The 21,584-nt window shown below is 41.0% G+C and overlaps 1 protein-coding gene across 7 annotated transcripts in view; it reads left to right on the top strand.

The window, feature by feature from the left end:
* BAZ1A (bromodomain adjacent to zinc finger domain 1A) overlaps positions 1 to 21,584 on the top strand; it is a 39,139-nt gene that overhangs the window by 16,068 nt on the left and 1,487 nt on the right. For 6 of the 7 annotated variants that reach the window (XM_035109475.3, XM_088671739.1, XM_088671724.1 and 3 more), the window contains 14 exons: positions 1,251 to 1,346; positions 1,474 to 1,698; positions 2,554 to 2,719; positions 4,748 to 4,858; positions 5,381 to 5,505; positions 6,242 to 6,847; positions 8,266 to 8,429; positions 9,312 to 9,466; positions 11,285 to 11,433; positions 12,458 to 12,535; positions 15,966 to 16,213; positions 16,301 to 16,530; positions 17,243 to 17,727; positions 20,184 to 20,326. In XM_035109475.3, the coding sequence (XP_034965366.1) occupies positions 1,251 to 1,346; positions 1,474 to 1,698; positions 2,554 to 2,719; positions 4,748 to 4,858; positions 5,381 to 5,505; positions 6,242 to 6,847; positions 8,266 to 8,429; positions 9,312 to 9,466; positions 11,285 to 11,433; positions 12,458 to 12,535; positions 15,966 to 16,213; positions 16,301 to 16,530; positions 17,243 to 17,727; positions 20,184 to 20,326 (2,981 nt within the window). The remainder of the gene's footprint in view (positions 1 to 1,250; positions 1,347 to 1,473; positions 1,699 to 2,553; positions 2,720 to 4,747; positions 4,859 to 5,380; positions 5,506 to 6,241; positions 6,848 to 8,265; positions 8,430 to 9,311; positions 9,467 to 11,284; positions 11,434 to 12,457; positions 12,536 to 15,965; positions 16,214 to 16,300; positions 16,531 to 17,242; positions 17,728 to 20,183; positions 20,327 to 21,584) is intronic. The other variant, XM_060272924.2, reaches the window with a different exon arrangement.

Raw genomic sequence — 21,584 nt, 5'->3', positions numbered from 1 at the left:
ATTTGAAAATTCTGTTTGATCTCACACACCATTCAGAGAAATAGGGTTTATTGGGAGAAAGCAAAGCTGCATGTGATTCTTTCATTGTGCAAGGAAGATTGTCATTCTGTTGAGAGGAAATCCTTTCTAGGAAATCATTTGCAGGGGGAAATGTGCTTTTTCCACACTCAAACAGTAGTCATTGTTGAACATGAGATTCCTTGGACCCCACAAGTGAAACTTTTATTGCTGTTTGGAGTAATTTAGTTGTATGTAGCCTGTTCCTACCACCTATTGGTATTGCTAGTGTGTATCTGATTGCCTTTCTCTCATGCATATATTATGTTAAATTTTGACTCTCTTAAATTAAAAACTTCCCACTGCAAGATTCTAGATGGAAAGCTCCTTTGCTTAATTGTAAAGTCAAGTTTTTTGTTTTGAATCATTCATAGCTTTGACTGAGGCATTCTAAACAAACTCTCAGTTGTAGGGTAGGCATGCCCATAGTTCTGTGTTATGGCTCTCATATTTTGGTTGGGCAGCATTCACACTTATAACTTGGCAGAAGCTGTTAAAGAGAAAATATATTAACTTTGGAGGCTTATGTCCAGTATAGGATAGTGCAGTTCTGCTTTGTGGAGGTTGGTAGTTCTCTCTAGTGATCCTGAACTGGGATGTGAGAGGACCTCAGTCTTTAAAAAAAAGGGGGGGGATAACTTCAGGAATATAATACTTATTAGCCTATCTTCGGGGATACTAGAAACTTCTGTCTTGGATAATCTTGATACCGCTGTATATAAACTTCTGAACCAGGCTTATTGATGTGCTTTACTAATCAACTGTGTAGAATATGGAATCTCATGTGTAATGTGGTAAATCAGCACTGACTGGCTGCACAGACAGGCTGCTGGCATCCATAATTTGTTTCTGTAGGCATAATCATAATGAAGTAATTATAAGACTGTAGTAATAAGATGCTATTTAATTTCTTGCAGTAAACCTTTTTTACAAGAGCATTTCATGGGTTTATCTTTCTTTGCATGTGTGTGCTTGTGCTCTTGCAGTCAAGTTGTGTGCAATGCAAGAAGCTTTTAGTGAGTGCTGCATGCTTACTCTGCTTTTAGGTAGTATGCATATTTTTATTGCACGGCAACTTACAAAAATATCAAGTTTATATGCTATCTCCGCATTGCTTAAAAAAGACTTGCTTGCTTCGCCTCCGAAATGCAAGTGTTAATTTTCACTAGAATAAAGTCTTTATTTCCTTAAAGATTTAACAGAGGCTTTGGATGAAGATGCAGACCCCACAAAATCTGCACTATCTGCAGTTGCAACTTTGGCAGCTGCATGGCCCCAGTTACATCAGGGTATGTGTGGGTTTCACTTTTTTGTTATGTTTTGCACAATTTTTTTTTAAAAAAGTATAATTCACATTGTTTGCTAAAAACTCTTTGTAGCTAAATAGTCTAACACTAATTCCGTTGTTAACTGTAGGTTGCAATTTGAAAAACTTGGATCTTGATAGCTGCACTCTTTCTGAGATTCTCAGACTTCATATCCTAGCATCAGGTGCAGATGTAACATCAGCCAATGCTAAATATCGTTACCAGAAGCGAGGAGGATTTGATGCTACAGATGATGCTTGCATGGAGCTAAGATTGAATAATCCTGGGTTGTTGAAGAAACTCACCTGTACTTCTGTGTATGATCTATCATCGGGTAATAGAGCCAAATTAATATGTCAAGTTACATGACAGAGGTTTTCAAGAATGGTTTACTAGGACAATGTCAAGAAAAATCTTATTTTGTCTCTTAAAGCATAACCACTAATACCTTTTAGCCCTAGAAGTTATACAAATTTAATTAAATAATAATGATAATACAGGTCGGGACTAGGTAGGTAATTTAGGCTGCAATCCTATACAGGTTTACCTGAGAATAAGTTCCATTGAAGGCAGCGGACTTACTTTTGCAATGGATTGCACTACGTATCTTGTGGAAGTCTCTCTTTAATTTTCTGCATGAGCTTATGTCTGATTTTCTAAGAATCATTAGCCATTATCAATTGAGCTACTGATACCGTAGTATATGAATGTTTGGGTATTTTTACTTTCTCTTTTGTGTTTGAACAGCAGGTCCTCCATTATATATTACAAACCGCTTTGTTTAAAAACTGTTTTGCCGTATGGCACAAGCTGGGTGGGTTCATACTAAAAAAAACACAAGTCCAGAAGCTCCTTGGTGCATGGAACAGTTGTTTGGATCATGTTTATATTAGACTGGAAAATAGCTTGCAAGAAGTTCATATACACACAGTTAAATATGTTTGGTAAACTATGGTAAACTATGCCATTGGTAAACTATGCCATGAAACAAGGTGGCCAAACTCTGAAATGGCACAACCCTCCTTGTTCTTGGTTTACATCTTGTCAATCTCTATGGATTAATGAGCCCAAATGTCACTGACAGATTAAAAATAGGTACATTACTTTATTGATGAAGCTTGACTGATCAATTCTAAGGATTATTCTGTGACTTCTGTAATGAAGTATCAATCTATATTCATTTTATTAGGGGAGAAGATGAAGATTCTCCATGCCCTCTGTGGGAAGCTTTTGACTCTTGTTTCTACTCGAGACTTCATTGAGGACTCTGTTGATATATTACGACAGGCAAAACAAGAATTCAGAGAGTTAAAAGCAGAACAGCACCGGAAAGAAAGAGAAGCTGCAGCAGCAAGGTGACAAGAACATAGATGCCCAAATATCAGCATGATAAAGCTAAACAGGGGCTTTTCCAGAAGTTGAAAGAGCCTACTCGAAATATAGTAGTAAAACCTTTTTGTCTGTCATAATCCAGTTTAGAAAAGCAAACACATTTATGGTGTATTTGATTAACCTTATTTCAAACTTTTTTTTACATAGTTTCATAAAAAACAGTAGTTCTAGATAAGTTGCTCTTTGGAACAGAAAACTGCCTTTATACCAAGCCAGACCAGCTAGCTCAATACAGCCTCCACTGGGTGGAGAACCTATAGCCCTCCAGATGTTGCTGAAGTAAAACTCTCAGCACCCCTGACCATTAGTTGTGTTGGCCGAGGCTCAGGGGAGCTGGAATCAAACAATATCTGAAGGGCCACAGGTTGCTAGAGTGGATGAACCACCAGCCTGGGGGATAAAAAAGGCAACTTCAACCCTTAACTGGCCCGTTTTTGCAAACTCCTTAAGTGTTTTTGCCTGGCTGGAATGACTCCTTGAACTCTGATAATACATTTCGCTTTTCCAGAAGGAGGATAGAAAAGGGTGTTTGTAGAAACTAGATTACTTGAACAAAGATAACATTTACATTAATTGTTGTGCCCCCTTGTGCCTCTGGCCCTGTCAATCAGTGGCCATTGGGAATTTGTCCCCATGTCTGGAAAAAAAACTCCCCACCCCTGGTCTTAAATCATCATGACTTCCCAACTGTTTTGAGCCTATGAGCACATTTGGAATTGTATTAAGAGTATTGTGAAAAATGACCATTGCTGTAGGGAACATGAGCAGTTACAAAACACTGGGAGTATCTGTCTGCTCTTGTTTTATTTCCATGTGTGTGTGTGTACTGCACACTCTGATCTCTCTCTCTCTCTCTCACACACACACACACACACATGCAATGGAGTGGGAGAGAGAGAAACCCCCAAACAAAGAGGGGTGGGACGGGGTGGGGAGAAAAAAAACATACAAAGCAGGAAGGAAGAGAACCTACAGAGAAAGAGAGTGCATAAAATGGTGAAAGGTGGGGGAAGCTCAGCTATGGATGGAAGAGCAGGAAAAGGCAGTCTAAGTCTAGCATTGGTGTAGGATAAGCCCCCACTCGTCATAGCTTTGCTGGTAGCTGCAGTAATTACTTCCTGCTTCTCTGCTCAGCAAAAAAGTAGTGAAATAATTGTCCTGTGTGCTCTCTCCTCCTCTTGGGCTTCCTGATTTCCCCATGATCCTGATAGTGTGCTGGGAAAATATCAGAAGACAGCCTTGTGTAGACGCAGTGAAAGATATCTGGGCATGCCATGGCATCCACAGGTGTTTCTTTGGGGAAAGGTGCTTTGTACTGACCGGCAGCAACTCTTCAATGTTTCAGATGGAGTTCTTTCCTATCGCCAGGGAACGAACCTCAGACCTTTCAAGTGCAAAACATATGCTCATCTGTTGAACAATAATATTTTAGTACTATTTATTTTAGCGATATTTATTATGTACCATGGCCTTCATCCAGAGATTTCTGTGCATTGAGATGTACATAAGGATCTCCTGCACGTTAGGTCTCTGTTCTTTTCAGTAAAGGTAAAGGGACCCCTGATCATTAGGTCCAGTTGCGGACGACTCTGGGGTTGCAGCGCTCATCTCGCTTTACTGGCCGAGGGAGCCGGCATACAGCTTCCGGGTCATGTGGCCAGCATGACAAAGCCGCTTTTGGCGAACCAGAGCAGCGCACAGAAACGCTGTTTACCTTCCCGCCGGAGCGGTACCTATTTATCTACTTGTACTTCATGCTTTTGAACTGTTAGGTGGCACTAGCAGGTACCAAACAACGGGAGCTCACCCCGTCATGGGGATTCGAACTCCCGACCTGATCAGCAAGCCCTAGGCTGTGTGGTTTAACCCACAGCGACACCCGCACCCCTTTTCTGAAAAGCATTATTTTCAGCAGAGCAATGTAATTAGAAGAAATGGTTGAATACACTACATGCTCCAACTAACCATCTGTGTGTATTTTATAACATCAGAATCCGCAAGAAAAAAGAAGAAAGACTAAAAGGACAAGAACTAAAGATGAAAGAGAAGCAAGAGAAACTGAAAGAAGAGCAGAAAAATTCTGCAATTGACATAGCTATTGGGTATGATCAGTTGTTAATATTTACATATATAATTAGGATGGTGCTTAATTTCACATGCTCGGGTTAATGTACACAGTTTCAATTTAAGTGTTTCCATTAACAATAATAACTTCTTAGATTATCTTGCTTTCTGGTTATTATATTTACTTAATATGCTCACAGGAAGATATATATCAAATTTTATACTATAGGTGGGATAACATAGTAAAAGAGTTCAATACACATGCATGCACATTGATCTTTATTATAAAACACTTTGGAAAATCAAATGTGACCTATCAAAAGCCAGCCCAGCCAGATCTGTTTTCATCTCCAGTAAATGTGACTGTGTGGACATTGCAAGATTTGGAGTTCTCTGCTTGTGGGAGTAACTTTATTCTGTGTGTCTTTTTTTTTAAAATGTGGCACACAATGCAATTTTGCAGACTGTGCTCTATAGTGTTTTACAATATGCTATGCATGTGCAATTCCCTATAACTCTTTGAACCTGGAGGGCTTTATATTTTTTGGTATGTCTATTAGTGAGGAGGAGCGGGAAGAGCTTGATACAAGCACAGAGAGCAAAGAAACTGAATCAAAAGAGCAAGACTTAGATGCTATGACAGATGAGGAAGATGACATTGTGCCAAACAAAAAGAGAAGAGGAGGTAAATTCATTTCTATTGCATTTCTATTGCTATGTATTGATTTTCTATTGCTGTAAGTTCTTGCTTCTAGGGTTTTTAATGGAAGGCAAGAGTAGAGTTAACTTCACTACCTGCATCATCCCGTTAGAGCTTCATTATTTTTTTGATGGATTTATAATTCCATTGATCTAGTTTGATACTTAAGGCTGCCTCATTCATTACTCTTTTCCATCATGGGTTTCTAATGCTTGTATCTAAGGTTCAAAACCTTTCCCCTCATTTTATGAGCCAGCACAGGAGAGTAGTGGTTAGAGTGATGGACTAGAACTGAGGAGACCCACTTAACCATTATGTTCACTAGGTGCTCTTGGGATAACTTATCTCCCAGGGTTGTGAAAATAAAAGAGGAAGAAAGAAGAGCCATATACACTGCCTTGAGCTCCTTGAAGGAGAGCTGGCGTGCAAATGTAAGAAATCAGGTCAGAAACATGCAGAATACAGAATTTCCATATAAAAATTGTGAATGAAGCCACATTGGGCTTATAAAGACATTAGTTGATGGTACAAAAAGAGCAGAAGAGAAATTTAAAAGTTACGATATCTTGTTACCTGCTTGAAATTTTCTTGTATTATTTGTTTGGGTAAATGCCTGCTTGTGCTACTCTAAGCTACCTGTACTATGTATAGTTGTCACTTTGGTCAGTGAGTGGCCAGGTAATGTATTAAATAAATTAAACATTTTTGCTTGCTCTTTCAGGAAGAAGACAGAATGGCTTTAAAGATCTGGCAAGGCAAATAGAGACAACTGGTGAAAAATGTGAGCCACTCACTCCAGAGGAGGAAGAAGCTTTAAAACAGGAACAGCAAGCAAAAGAAAGGGAACTTACAGAAAAGATTCAGAAAGCCACAGCCTGTACAAATATATCTCCTTTGGGCCGGGACCGCCTATACCGACGCTACTGGGTTTTCCCATCTATTCCAGGATTATTTGTGGAAGAAGACTATTCTGGTCTTACAGAAGATATGTTGTTGCCTCGGCCGTCTTCATTTCAAAATAATGTACAGAGTCACATTGCAGATAAATCTCAGACTGCTATTAAAACTTCAGAGTCTTTGAAGACAGAATCTACCTCTAACAGTCACCAAGATTTCCATACTGGTGCTACTGTACAGGTGTCGTTGCCAATACATAAACCAAACCGGTGGTGCTTTTACAGTTCTCAGGAACAACTGAACCAACTTCTAGCTGCTCTCAATTCCAGAGGATACAGGGAAAGTGCCTTAAAGGAAATTCTTTTGCAGGAAAAAAACAGAATATCTAAACAACTGGACAGTTTTGCTGTAGAAAAATTCCACATTTCAGGTAAATATTCTGAATTTTATTGAGTATATCGTGGGTGGGGCTTGCCTGCGCCTTACCTTCTCCACTGCCTCCTTTCTTCCTGTGCCAGGTACCAGTTTCACCCCAGTGCCTAGCAGGGCCAATGCAGCTTTCTCCTCCCTCAATTTTCCCGATGTCGCAATGTGTCACTATCACAATGTTGGGCTGGTGATATCAATGTTGAAAAGCTGATATCACCCAGCCCTATTCAGTACAAAATGTGAACACAAAATATGTAATTAAAAACATGAACAAGAATGAAAACAAACCAATAACCCCTGTTCCCACGAACACATTTAAATGTTAAGACATAGAATGTTAAGCAGCCAGAACCAAAGACCTGATTAAAGAGAAACATTTTTGCCTGATGCCTAAAGATATGCAATGAAGGTGCCAGGCGAGCCTTTCTGGGGAGAACATTTCACAAACGGAGCCACCACAGAAAAAGCAGTGTGCACCTGCTCATTCACATTAAAACAAACTAGTGTAAACTATGGCTTAATGTAATGTTCAAAGCCATAGCCTAGCTTGCCATTTTCTGCTGGAAAACAAAGTGTTGTCTTACACAAAACAAACCAGAAAAAATATAGTTTATGGATGTTGTTTGATACAATAGCACAGGAGTGAGGAACCATGTCCCCAGATCCTTAGAAGAATTGGCCTTGCTGGCCAAATGAGACAGGTGGCTTCTCTCATCAACCTGTGGGTGCCTGTTTTCTGCTAGGAACGTGTGCCGTCAGTGCAAGATTGAATTCCACCCTCTCACCCTTTAACTGGCATCACAAGTGCAGTCAGTTGATTGACAGGTGTGGTTTGAGGGAAATGGCTTCATGGGACATATTGGACCACCCTGCAAGCCAGAGGTTCCCTACCCCTCTGCAATAGCAATTTACCACTGCATTCCAAATAACAACCTTCTTATCTGAAGCTGTCTTGGGTTTTACACTTTCCTTATTTGTGGTCATTTGAGCTGATGTGATTTTTCTGTTTTGGGAGAAAAAATGTAATTGGCTTTGGCGATAGTCACCTGTCTATACTGCTCTTAGTGTGTTTAGAAAGCCAGTGTGGTGTGAGAGCCAGTGTGGTATAGTGGTTAAGAGCGGTAGACTCGTAATCTGGGGAACCGGGTTCGCGTCTCTGCTCCTCCACATGCAGCTGCTGGGTGACCTTGGGCTAGTCACACTTCTCTGAAGTCTCTCAGCCCCACCCACCTCACAGAGGAGGGGAAAGGAGATTGTTAGCCGCTTTGAGACTCCTTCGGGTAGTGATAAAGCGGGATATCAAATCCAAACTCTTCTTTAGGTGGCATGCTTTTGGTCTTGGTTTGAAGTAGCTGTAACTTCTTGAGATTTTAATGTTCATTTGGAAACTGCTACTTAAGGTATTGGTTACTTTTACAGAGAAACCTCAAAATGAAAGCAAGTTGTATCCAGTACGTGGGAAAACACAGAATACATATGATGCAGCTCCAATGTCTGCAGAAAAGCAGCTTGAATTGAGACTCAGAGACTTTCTTTTGGATATTGAAGACAGAATCTATCAAGGAACTTTGGGCTCTATTAAGGTATTTTATTTTTTGTGTTTTTATGATGAATATGATGCTTTAAAACCTGCTTGACCTCTGTGGACATAATACCATTCCCTCACACCAGAAGATCTTAATAATTTTAAACCAATAGCAAATGTCCCCTTTTGGGGAAGGTTCTTGAGAGTGTGGTTGCCAACCGGGTCCAGGTATTGTTGGAGGAGGCAAATTTTCTAGATCCATATAAATCTGGGTTTCGGCCTGATTTTGGTATGGAAACTGTCTTCGTCACCCTGTACGATGGAGAGAGACAGGGAGTGCTGGTTATTTCTTGTTCTCCTGTGATGTTATACTTAAAAGTGGGGTTAGCTCTCCCAGTGCTTGAAGCCAGGAAGTCGCCTCACAAGAAACTTTTCCAGCTCCATTTCCTTGAAGCAACCCCCGTTACTTTCCTGCCTTTCACTTGAGGCAGTAGCATTTCTGCATTTTTAAATTTATTTTGCATTTCTGCTATATCAGTGTGATTCAGGCCTGTGTTCCTATGTCTGGAGTGCAGCCTGCTCTATATGGGGTCACACTCCCTCCGAAGGAAGTGAGTTCGTAGTTTGGTGATTCTCCTAGATCCATTGCTGTCACTTGAGGCACAGATGGCCCCTGTGGTGTGGAGTGATTTCCATCGGCTTAGACTGGTAGCTAAACTATATCTGGACAGGGTAACTTGGCTACAGTAATATATGCTCTTGTAATCTCAGGGTTGGACTAATGCAATGTGCTTTATGTGGGGCTGCCTTTGGAAACAATTCTGAAGCTTCAGTTAGTGCAGAGTGCAGCTGCCCAGCTGTTGATAGGTTCCAGGCAAACAGTTCATATTACACTAAATCTTTGTGTTAAGCCTTTCAATAAATGTATTATGCTTTATAGGTAACAGACAGGCAAACTTGGAGGACAGCCTTAGAAAGTGGGCAATATGAGTTACTAAATGATGAAAACAAAGAAAATGGTATAATGAAAACTGTGACTGATGATGTTGAAGAGATGGAAGTAGATAATCAAGCAAGAGGTATTGCAAGAGACAGGTAATACAAGCAACCTTTTACTTGTGCTATTTAAAATTAATATTGGGATGGGTAGTTTGCTTTTCATCCTTTTGCTCTACTTTATCCAGTGAAGAATGAAATTTTTGAGGGGGGTGGTTCTTAAATAAAAGCATTTCCCTGCATTGTGGTATTTTTAGCAAATACATTTATGTATAAACATATGGGCCGTGGGGCGGGGTGGGTACTCTCCCTCAAAAGCATGGCTTTGTTTTGAAAACACTTGAGGACAAAAATTTGGCACAGCCCTAGTAGTGATGCTGTAATCATGTTAAGTATATTTGATGTTTGGATTTCTCTGGAAATTGCTGAACGAATGACACCTTATTTATTATTACCAATTATGATGTCAAGAGACAGCAATCCTTTTTTCAGTTCCGTGAGGCAATAAAATAGTATAGGTGTTTCACTGTGAAATAATGGCTGCATTATTTCATTACTAAAATTGTGTGTTTGATCTACGCAACTCAAATATATCAATGTATTTGGATTATAAGATTTCTAAACTAATTTTATTTTCTATTGCTGAATTTTTCTTCTTGTTTTGGGGTTTAACAAATCGCAAAGCACCTATATTGTAGCCCTTATTTCTTTCCAATACAGTGGTACCTCGGTTTACGAACTTCATCCGTTCCAGAAGTCCGTTCTTAAACCAAGGCGCGCTTTCCCTAATGAGGCCTTCCACTGTTCAGCTTCTGTTCATAAACTGAGGTAAAGTTCGCAAACTGGGGCACTACTTCCGGTTTTGCGGAGTTCGTAAACCGAAACAGGACTGTTCGTAAACCGAGGTACCACTGTATTCTGTTTCTTGAGATGACACCTGTGAGATTTTCCATAAATGATTTAATTGACCTGAGAATTGTGCTCTTTCTGTGTTACAGTTTAAAGTTATGTTTAACACCATTGATGGCATATTAGACTTGTACTGCTGAGGACAGTTTCACATAAGATAAATTTTGTACACAGATACTCTGTGTCAGGTGAATCAATTGTGTAGGTCTTTTGCTTTCTGTACTTAAGGGCTGTGATTAGTGCTTATTTTTGTGGTTAATACTTGTGCGAAAATGAGTGTGCTAATCACACATTACTGGGTATATGCTGGCTATACACAATTGCTATACAGAAATGATTGTGTAAGAAATTGTGTGAACTGGCCCTGTTTGGGATTTTGTAACACACAAGAGTGTGTTTAAGGTGATATCAGGTAATGTTCTTTTGAGATCTAACTTGGAGCAGAAAGCATAGCACCTGGAAAACACTACCTCAAAAGTTTCATTTCTTTTGATGAGGCCTATATAGAAGTGGGATGACAGTGAGAAGGGGACGACAGAGGACAAGATGGTTGGACAGTGTTCTCAAAGCTACGAACATGAGTTTGACCAAACTACGGGAGGCAGTGCAAGACAGGAGTGCCTGGCGTGCTATGGTCCATGGGGTCACGAAGAGTCGGACGCGACTAAACGACTAAACAACAACAACAACATATAGAAGTTACTAGTTCAGTATCTACTAGCACAGAAGTTACTAGCACAGTATCCATGGAAATCGATATTAATTACTATATTAATATATTTATATATGTATTAATGCAAGTGCCAAGACAGACTTCATGGTTATTCTCCATATACATTACTTAAACTAAACTTGATTTGTGTACTTAGTTACTTGTGGAACAAATGCTTATTTATTTATTTTAATGAAGTCCATAGAATGCATGTTTGTACACTCTTGTTCTGCTCACACCACCAATATAAAAAGTATATGTAGTTTAAAACTGATTAATTTTAAACTTTAATTTAGATTGATTGTATTAAAACCTGAACCTCGAAGCACCGCTTCAACGAATACAAGCACTCCGCAGCCCGTGAATAATGTTGTCCATTACTTGGCATCAGCACTGCTTCAAATACAGCAAGGCATTGAACGGAAATTCCTCAAAGCTCCACTTGGTACGTACCAATTCTAGAGCCCTGTGCTGGTTATGAACAAAAGAATAGTCCATGTCCAAAGAATGTGTCGACAAACTGCCGGTTACTATGCTCAACAAGTTTTAACAAATGCAAAATTGCTTTAGACTGTGTTTAAATGTTGTGTTTTAAATTGCTGCAACCCACCCTGGGTCCTTGTGGTGAAAGTATAAGAATGGTGATGAAAATGCTCTAGAATTGCCAATCTGGAGTCAGGTGGCCTGGAACATTTTTGAAATCAATCTGCCACAAAAGTGGGATGAATGGATTGTGTGGGTGTTTGGCCACACCTGAACACAAGATTCACTTCCTTGATTCAGTGTGTTCATAAATGTTGGAGGAAATGTGATCCACTTGGCAAATGATGAATGATGGTAAGCAGAGTTGCCAGATTGCGAGGGCTAATGTCATGCGTGTGACTCCACATGTGACATTTACGTCCTGTGTACAATGTCCGGACGTCAGGAGGAACCGGAGGCAGAGCCCAAACATGGCACCTGCAGGGCTTCAGTGAAGGGGGCTCCTCCTTCACTTCTTCCTTCCCTCCTTCACCGATGGGAGGCTGCTTCGACCCTCCTTCCCCTTCGTGGTGGCAGGAGGAGGAGCAGGCCACTGGAGCTGTACTACGCGTGTCTCCGTGCTTTGCCTCTGCGCTTTTGGACATTGAGGGGGTGGGCCCTACCCCCCAAATACTCAGGGGGCCCAAAAGGGCTTGGCCCCCAGGAGCTGATACCCCTGATGGTAAGAAAGCATCTTGTGTATTGCGAGCATAGGCATATTACTTTTGGAATAGGAAGCACCTCTTCCTATCCCTTTGTACTGATCTGGGAATGTACTCATACATCATTTCAAGAGGCTTGGGATGTAACACAGCTCTGGATAGTGATGCAAATCCAAATATCAACATTAACTGCTTAGTTTTAGGAAAATAGGGTAAGCATGCTAGTGAAAGGTTCCTGTTTATTTCCAAACCAGGCTTGAAATAACTGTATGCATTTAACACTAGGTGATGCAGAAGAAAATAAGAGAGACCAAAAAGGGGATAAAAGGAGGAAAAGAGAAGATCAGTCTAGTCAGAAAGATGGTAAATGATTGACATTATTCTATATTTAATCATTTCATCTGCTGCAGGTGTCTTTAGTATATTAGTTCCATGATCACCTTTTGAGCATAGCAATGCAGCTTTGAAATCGTGGGCAGTATCCAACTAAACCTTTCCACGAGCATGAGCACTTTTGGCTGCACAACAGAACTTTCCCTACCTTGCCTCTTCCCACAAGCCCCACCAAAGCTGTTGTTTGCTTTCCTCCAAACATCCAGAGCAGATTTAGGGGGGGGGGGCGACAGGGAAAGGAGAGGGAGGGAAAGTTCCTTGCACAGCCAAATCTGCTTGTAATACAGTATTGGAAATGTTTGATTAAATACCACCACATAGAATCACAGTTGTGAAAGTCTTTTTAGAAAGGAATAGTGAAGAGCTTAAGGATAAACTTATTTCACTGAACATTTACCTTTATTTTGGTGTCTTGACCTGTAAAAGATCCCTAATCCTACAGCGATCTCTGTGGCCAAACTGAAACCCAACCATATATCTTGAACTGGTTCAGTGCCTTCTGAAATCAAAGTTTTCCTCTGTGAAGGCAGTGTATAACTAGAAAAAAGTCAGGACAGGGTTACACTGTCCCTTACTCAAAACCTGCTTCACTATTGATATTGAGCAAGTTCTCGAGTGCACCTAAAACATTAAGGGAGAGGAATCTACTTCTACTTAGGCAGCTGTATTTGCATGTTGCAATAAACTGTAGTCAATGGTTTACTGTGAAAGCAGACTGCTCCCATTTCACTTCTCCATTAGCACAAGTAGAGTGACAAACCATGTTGCCTGACATAGTGCTACATCTGAATTAAAGGATTGTGGTTGCTTCGCTTCAAATAGGCATTCAAGTGTTTGACAAACCAAAAGCTTGTTAGAACTTTAGCTTGACACAAATGTAACAGGTGATGGTGCCAGCTGGTATTCCAGAATCAGGACTTGGCCACAGAGAAGGCCTTGCTTGTATTCCAAATGAACGAAGCTTGCAGCAGGCCTTCTCCTCTTGATCTTGAGGGAATGGGCCAGTTGATACAGTTAGAGGCAGCCCTTCATATAATCTGGTATCAAGTCATTTAGAACTTGCCTTCAGTGTACCTAGGCTATCTCAGTGCTGCAGCCTGCCCAGTAGTAGGTCTGTGCAATGCATAAGCACATGTGGGAGCAGAAGCTGATTAGCGAGGGAGGCTGAAGCATTCAAAGTTGGAGGGGAAGCAAGAAAGAAATATGGAGTAATGAATAGAAAGTGTGGTTGGTGCCAGAGATGGAGGGGAAGGAAGGGGGGGGGCAAAAGGGATGGTTGTACTGAAAGAAGGAGGACCTAGTGACTGCTGTACTTTCTGGCTTTTCCCTTCTTTCTTCCTGTCTTCCTCAACCCCCACCCCTAAGTCTTCCTACTTTGTGCCTGGTCTGCCACCAAGCCAGGAAGTCTGTCCTGACTGACTCCTAGGTGATAGCCATCTCTTCTACTCAGAGGAATGAGGCATTGAGCAGTCATGCAGGAACTGGAGAGCCATTGTGCCTGGGTGGGTGGAGAAGGGGGAACTGAGTAAAGGAGGCTGGGAGATGGAAAAGTTTCCGGGGGTGGGGTCCCCTCCCTGAGGGCAAAGAACTGGAGAGTTCACTGAAATAAATTAGAAAGACAAAATATTAATATTTTAAAATAAGAATAAACTGGGAATAGAGAGGAAGGGGATAAAAGAGGGAAGCTGTACTAGAGGAAGAAGTGGACATAAAAGGAACAGGAATTAAGGAAACTGACAGTTTGGGTTTGGGGGAAAAAGTGCAAGTTAACTGAAAGGAGAAGGAGAGAAGGTCCCCAAATTTGAGTAAGTTTGTTTTCTCCTGCTCTGGAGGCTAGTACCTGAACCAAAAGATTTAAATTACAGGAATGGAGATTCTGACTAAACATCAGGAAGAACTAAGAGATGTTCCACAGTGAAACAGATTCCTACGAGAGGTGGTGGACTGTTCTTCATTTGAGGTTGATAAGCAGAGGTTGGGTGGCCTTCTGTCATGGATGAGATTCCTGCATTGCAGGGGTTTGGACTAAATGACCCTCTGGGTCCAACTCTACAATTCTCTGACTCTATGATTCTATGCAAATTCTTGGAGCTTTTATTGCCTTATGAGCACCTAAATCCTTATTTGTTGAGGGTAATGAAGCTTCAAAAAGGATTATCACCCAAGTGCCTATACTTCATTTCCTTAATGGATGAATTGCTTATTGGGAAATGCTGTGTGTGTGTGTGTGTGTCTGTCTGTCTGTCTGTCTTTGAAAGAGTGAGGATATTCTCTTAATATTGGAAGGCATCAGGCAAATTGTAACTTTAATAATCAGTTTTCATATTTTTGGTACTTACAATGAACACCCAGTTGTCTGTAAGTGATATGCCCTATATATTTATAATTTGATTCCATTTTTATGATTGATTTATTTATTTAATCATGATGTCTTCTAATAGCAAACTCATGTGGTGAGTGCCAGGAGGATTATAATCAAAATGGGGTGATTTAGAACAAGAGAAATGTATCAGCATGTTTAGGGAACCCTGAAGTTTGCAAAAGTAAAAAATTAAAAATTAAAAATAAGCAGCAGAAAGAAAAATGGAAATGTGGACTTGGAACGGAATGCCCTGCTAGAGGAAGGCAAGGCTGACTGGATGAGTATCTGAACAGGAACCATTCCATTGGGTGACATACCATATTTTCTCAAAACTAATGTTCACCTTTTTGGTCAAATTACGTTGCAAAAATTAAGGTGCACATTAGATTCGATGGCACATTAGACTCGAGTAAATATAGTAATAAGATACCGCTCCCTATCAAGAGAGAATGAAGACAGGATAAAAAGGTTATCATAGCTGCCACAAACTGAGTTAACTTTTTAATCCATCATGGCCCCAAGATGGCTTTATTAGAAAGTCTACAACCAGTTCAGATCCCAAATCCATGTATATGTGAATTTAGGATTTTTGGGCCCAGTATGCCTCACTTTTTTCTTGCTGAATCTCATTTTCCATTTTGTTGCCCATGTTTGGAATGAGATCCCTTTGGAGTTGTTCCCTGTTCCCCAGGTGAGCTACAATTTGGTAGTGTTTGCAAATTTGTCTGCCTTTTAACTCACCCCCTAACTCCTTATCATTTATGAACAAGTTAAATAGCACCACCCAACTCATGTCATTGTAAGATCCTATTCCTTACTTCCCTCTATTGGGAGAATTGTCAAAGCTATTCTTACTTCATTAAAGAGGCAGCAGAAACCTGCTTTGCATCTCTCCCCCTGCCTACAGGTTATTTAGCCAGTTTCTGAACCCTAAGAGTACCTGGCCTCTAATCCTATGAATAAGTTGTTTTTGTATAATGAATGCAATTATTGGGAGGTTTGCAGCATAATTGTTCTTTATCACTCTTTGTTGTAAAGATGCCAGTGATGGTGGCCGTTCCCATAAAACAGTCTTGGACCGCTGGAGAGAATCACTTCTGTCTTCTGCTAGCCTCTCTCAAATCTTCCTCCACCTCTCAACACTAGAGCGAAGTGTAATCTGGTCCAAATCTATCTTAAATGCTCGTTGCAAAATGTGCAGAAAGAAAGGAGATGCTGAATGCATGGTGCTGTGTGATGGCTGTGATCGAGGCTATCATATTTACTGTATAAGGCCAAAGCTCAAGGTAATTCAACTTTTGTTTTGTTTTGTTTTTAAATTGTAACCATAAGTAGTAGTTGCATTTTACAAAGGCATGCTGCCTCTTTGTTAGGTTGTTCCCGATGGAGACTGGTTTTGCCCAGAATGTCGACCAAAGCAGCGTTCCAGACGCCTCTCATCCCGACAAAGACCTTCTGTGGAAAGTGATGAAGAGGCTGAAGAACTGATTGAAGAGGAGGAAGATGAAACCAGTTATGAAGATACTGGACATAGTGAGGAAGAAGGTTATGAAGATGAAGAGGATGAGGACAACTCTGATTATCAAGAAGAGGATGATGAAAGGTAAATCAGCCACCAAGTTGGCTCTATCCATGCAGAATTCTCACAGCCTTTAATATGATATGTTACATGATCAACTTACTTAAAAATGTAAATTTAAGTTACAAAATTTTAATTTGTTAAAAGTGATTTTAAAAATAGGATTAAAAATTTCCAAAAAGTGTATTGGTTATTTAATATTTCTAAGAGCTACCTGCAAAATTTCATCTTGGGATCTCAATGGGACCACATTTTTTTAAAAAAATATTTTGTACATATATTTTAAGTAAGTCCATCATGTGACATATATTAAAGCCCGTGAAGTTTTGAAGAGATTGGTGTTTTTAGCTTTGACATATCTCAACCCTGGGCTGAGCTTTAAAGGTTTTGATGATTCAAAAAGTGTATTAAGGAAATTTGATGACATGAGGTAAAAAAAGCTGGATCACTTGATATGGAATCACCCAAGAGTATAGTGTTTTGTTTAGGGTGTGTACTTGCAATTAATATAGGATAACCATTTGGTTGCAACCTTACCTTTATGGGTAGCTTCTTATTTTTAAATTTGCAAAGAAGAATTTGTCGTGCTATAATTGGCAACCTGACAGTTATTGAGACAGTGCAAATTTATCCATCTAAAACGGTTTATTGAGTGCTAAATTCACAACTCTGAAGAATAGATGGGAGCAAAGATACTAGTTGTATCACAGAAATTGATACTTGTAACTTCTTACAGCTTCTCCAAATCAAGAAAACCTCAAGTAAAACTAGCTTTAAGAACAAGAGCTGCAAAACTTGCAACCAGCATCTCAGGTCAATACAGCCAGCGTAAGAGTACTGGAAGATACAGTTCCCGGAGTCAGCAGAATACACCTAAGCAAACCGGATTTGCAAGTAAAGCTACTGGGAAGGGCATAAGAAAGACAAAGTCTGCTCCTCCATCAGTAGCAAAATCATCAAGACTTAGTAGCCGTACAACTCGTCAGAATCGAGATTTGCTACGAGCAGACACATTTATAGAGTTGACCAATCCCCAAAGGCGACGCCGAGGAAGGAAGACAGCAGACAATACTCCAGAGAGTAGTCCTTCCAGTTCTCTTGGCTTCAGAATTGTTGATGCTACAGATTCAAAGGAAAAGAAGAGTTCTCCCATTCCTATTGTAAAAAATTCTCCTCAAGATACAGAGCCCAAAAAGAGGGGTAGGAAACGACAATCTACAGGTATGTTCAATCAAAATACTATTGGCTGTAGAATGAATTCAGCTCGTTTGGGACTTCCATGTGGAACAGTTAGATGGCTGCTTTTGACACTGCCTTCAGATGTAAGGCAAAAAGAAGTTTCCATCATATTATATATCAGAGCTCTCCAAATTTTTCATGTTGTTGACATACTTTTCAGTGAGATTTTGCCATATTTCAAGAGGTAAAAATCTAGACACAAAAGGTTGTTGAGCTTTTTTAGGGAAATGGCCTGATAGCCCTTCGGCCGCCACCGAGCCTGAGCCACCCACACCCGCCACAGCCAGCGCATTAACCAGTGTCCCAAAATCCAGGGCATTTGGTTTAAAATGCAAAATTCCTCCTGGATGGACATGTAAGACCCCCAGAAGAAGAGATGTCCAGGAATTCCAGGATGAATGGCCACCCTGCTTTTTAGACATGCATCATTTCGCGACATAGTACAGTGGTACCTCTACTTACGAATTTAATGCGTTCCGAACGCACATTCGTAAGTAGAAAAAAATTGTAAGTCGAATCCCATAGGAATGCATTGGAAGAAAATATTCGTAAGTCGAAGCAACCCTATCTAAAAATTCGTAAGTAGAAAAAAATCCTATCTAAACCGCATCCAAGATGGCGGACGGAGCTCCGTTCGTAAATAGAAACATTCGTAAGTAGAGGTACCACTGTAATTCAGTTTTACTAGCAAACTGGAGGTTAAACTAACCCCTTTCCAGCCCCGGGAGGAGCACGGGGAGCATTCACGCGACACACACTGCAGCCGATACACTAACGTGTCGCAACGCACAGTTTGGAAATCTCTGGTATATGTAAAGTAATGTGAATTGACCTTAAAGCTGGTATCCTGTGGCTTTTCATACTTTTACTGCTGGAAATACATGGTATAGCACTGGATCAGAGTGTTGCATTTTTTCTTTGTCAAGAGAATCAATTATTTTCCATTTTCTCATTGGTTGCCTCCCTCACATCTCATTCTTAAGGCCTTTCTAGGTAGGGAGGTCACCTAGCTGGAGAATAGAGAAGATTCAGAACATGCATGGCAATATACCAGAAAGCTTTTCTAGTCTGGTCTAGTAAAGGTTATAGGGACTGGAGTAATTGTTACATCTTGGGACGGGCTTAGAGTTTGCAACTTGGGATAGGCCAGCAAGAGAGATTGGGGGTGCTCCTCTCTGACTGAGCTTGATGTCGTCTTTGCCCTGAGTTATATAAGGAACTAGCTGGCCCGGTCACATGTTGCTGTGGGTTTTTGTGTTAAATGGACCTTCAGCGTCTCCCTTTAGAGTCCCCTCACCTGCCCTGTCCCAACCCTGACTCCCCTACCGTAAGTTTCAAAATAAGACTCCCCCACCCACGCGTGTTCCTGAAAATGTCCCCACCCCCCCCACTGCTTTGGCTGACTCAGGGTCCCCCCCCCCATGGCTATGTGTTTTCCCCCTCCCTTTGTTGTGTCTCATCCCTGTGCCCCCCCCCCCGGGTTGTGAAAGGCCCTATTCTGTGTTTTCCCCTGCTTGGCAATGCTGCGGCCTATTGAAAAAGCTGGGCCTTGTTGCTGCAAAAGGACTTTTTCAGTTGGTTGCTGTGGAATTTTGTGATGTCATCTGGCGGCGCAGCTTTGGAGCTGCTGGAGTCTTCAGAGCTTCTAGTGGTGACGTCTAATTTGGGCGCCACTTTTTTTTCTGTTTAATCATTATTTTAGGTGTGAAAGGTGTGGGTGTTTTTTTGGGGGGGGGGAATTACGCCAGATCCCTCCCTGATGGGCATGGAACGTTGTGGCCAAATTTGTTACATTACGGTTCAGCAGTTACGGAGAAAGGCTGTGACTTCCATGTGCGCAATGCCTATATATATATGCAAAAGTTTGGGGGAGTGAAATGCACCCTTGCTTGAATGTGAAATTGCTGGTCTTTTAACAGAAAGAAGAAACATATTTCACATCAACCTCCATACCGGAGGAAAACTCAGTGCAAAAAGAGCTTTTAAGCTCTCTGCCTTGCTTGCATTTACCTTGCAGAATTTCAACCAGCTGGTCTTCAATTGTGTATGATTGAAATTGTGCAAGTTGGATGTGCATAAGATGCCATCATACTACTGTATACACCACTTTGTTTACTACCGGTAATCATTTTTCTTCATTCTGAAAAGGAAGCCAGCTCCTTTCAGATCAAGTCATTACTCAGTACTTAGTACCAGCTTACACAAATTTTGTAGTTCTGTAAACAGTTGTATCTGAATGAATGTCTTTTGAGGGGGCTGTTTCCTTCCGAGGACACTGGGGGTTGGTGGGCAGGGAAACCCATTCTAGCTTTCCTTATCCTCGACTGTAGCACTTTGAGTAAGGATAAACTTAATCATATTGTTTATGTACCACTTTTCTTAACATGTTCCTATTCCCTCAGCATAGTGTATTTCTTAAATAATTTGTTTTTCCCCAGAGCCGTCTCCAATGCCTCTGAATAGGAGAAGTTCAGGACGTCAGGGTGGAGTTCATGAACTGTCTGCTTTTGAGCAGCTTGTTGTGGAATTGGTGCGCCATGATGACAGCTGGCCTTTTATGAAACTAGTGTCCAAAATCCAGGTAAATAGATTGGGTCCAGTGTAGTAAAAAGTGCCATTTACTGACAAACCAGGAATAGTCAAAAAGAGGAATAGAAAAATACAGCTGAAATTCAATCTCTACATTTGAGTCATATCTAGAACTAAAAGTTTCATATGTTACTGTAATAACTTGGGTATGCCTCACCTTATCTATTTTGAAGATGTAAAATTGGTGGAATATATGGGCTAATGTACTATTAAGGACCCAGGTGGCGCTGTGGTTAAACCACTGAGCCTAGGGCTTGCTGATCAGAAGGTCGGCGGTTCGAATCCCTGTGACGGGGTGAGCTCCCGTTGCTTGGTCCCAGCTCCTGCCAACCTAGCAGTTCGAAAGCACATCAAAATGCAAGTAGAGAAATAGGAACCGCTATAGCGGGAAGGTAAACGGCGTTTCCATGTGCTGCTCTGGTTTGCCAGAAGCGGCTTTGTCATGCTGGCCACATGACCTGGAAGCTATACGCCGGCTCCCTCGGCCAATAATGCGAGATGAGCGCGCAACCCCAGAGTCGGTCACGACTGGACCTAATGGTCAGGGGTCCCTTTACCTAATGTACTATTAGTGCTAATGCCAGAGAGATTGACTTTTCTCCAATCATTATTTGAATGCTAAGACAGCAGAAGTGTAAGAGACAATTCAGCAGTCAGTGCCAGGTCCTGAAATTCAGAAAGGCTTCCGTTGTTGGCTGTGTGAAGAGGAAACTTGTTAAATCCAGGTTCAGCATTTTCTGTTTTGTTCGTAGCTCAGCGATTCTCAGGAGGTAGCTGAACACACACCATGGATGGGTAATGTCACTACCTTGCAACTGAAGACAGGAAATGCAAACTGATGTTTTGCATTTTAATTTGGTCCAACGAATGACAAACTGCAGGAACAGACTTAATAGATCCAGAAAGGGAAACATTATTGGGGGGAAACTCATAACAGTATAATTGACTTGTATTGTAAAACAATGTAATGGCCACAAGATGGCGATGTTACCCAGCCATGTTGCCTGTTAATCACCTAGAAACACCCTTCAGATGAGGACCAGCTGTTCCACTTTTTGAACATTGAAGTAGAACAATGAAAAGTGGCATACAAATTCAGGACATGATTCTGTACTGCACAGTTTGAAATCAGGCTGTTCTTAAGAGACAATGGATTGGAAATATGTAAAATACATACCTTGTAACTGCTGCATACATTCCTGATATTCAGAAAAAGGCAGGACTGCCTGTTTGGGTGGGCAGATTAAAAA

This window comes from Zootoca vivipara, chromosome 1 (genome assembly GCF_965207765.1).
Source record: "Zootoca vivipara chromosome 1, rZooViv2.hap1.1, whole genome shotgun sequence".
NCBI classification, from domain to species: Eukaryota; Metazoa; Chordata; class Lepidosauria; order Squamata; family Lacertidae; genus Zootoca; species Zootoca vivipara.
Note: the sequence above shows the minus strand (reverse complement) of the source record. Positions and strands in the feature narration are given on the sequence as shown.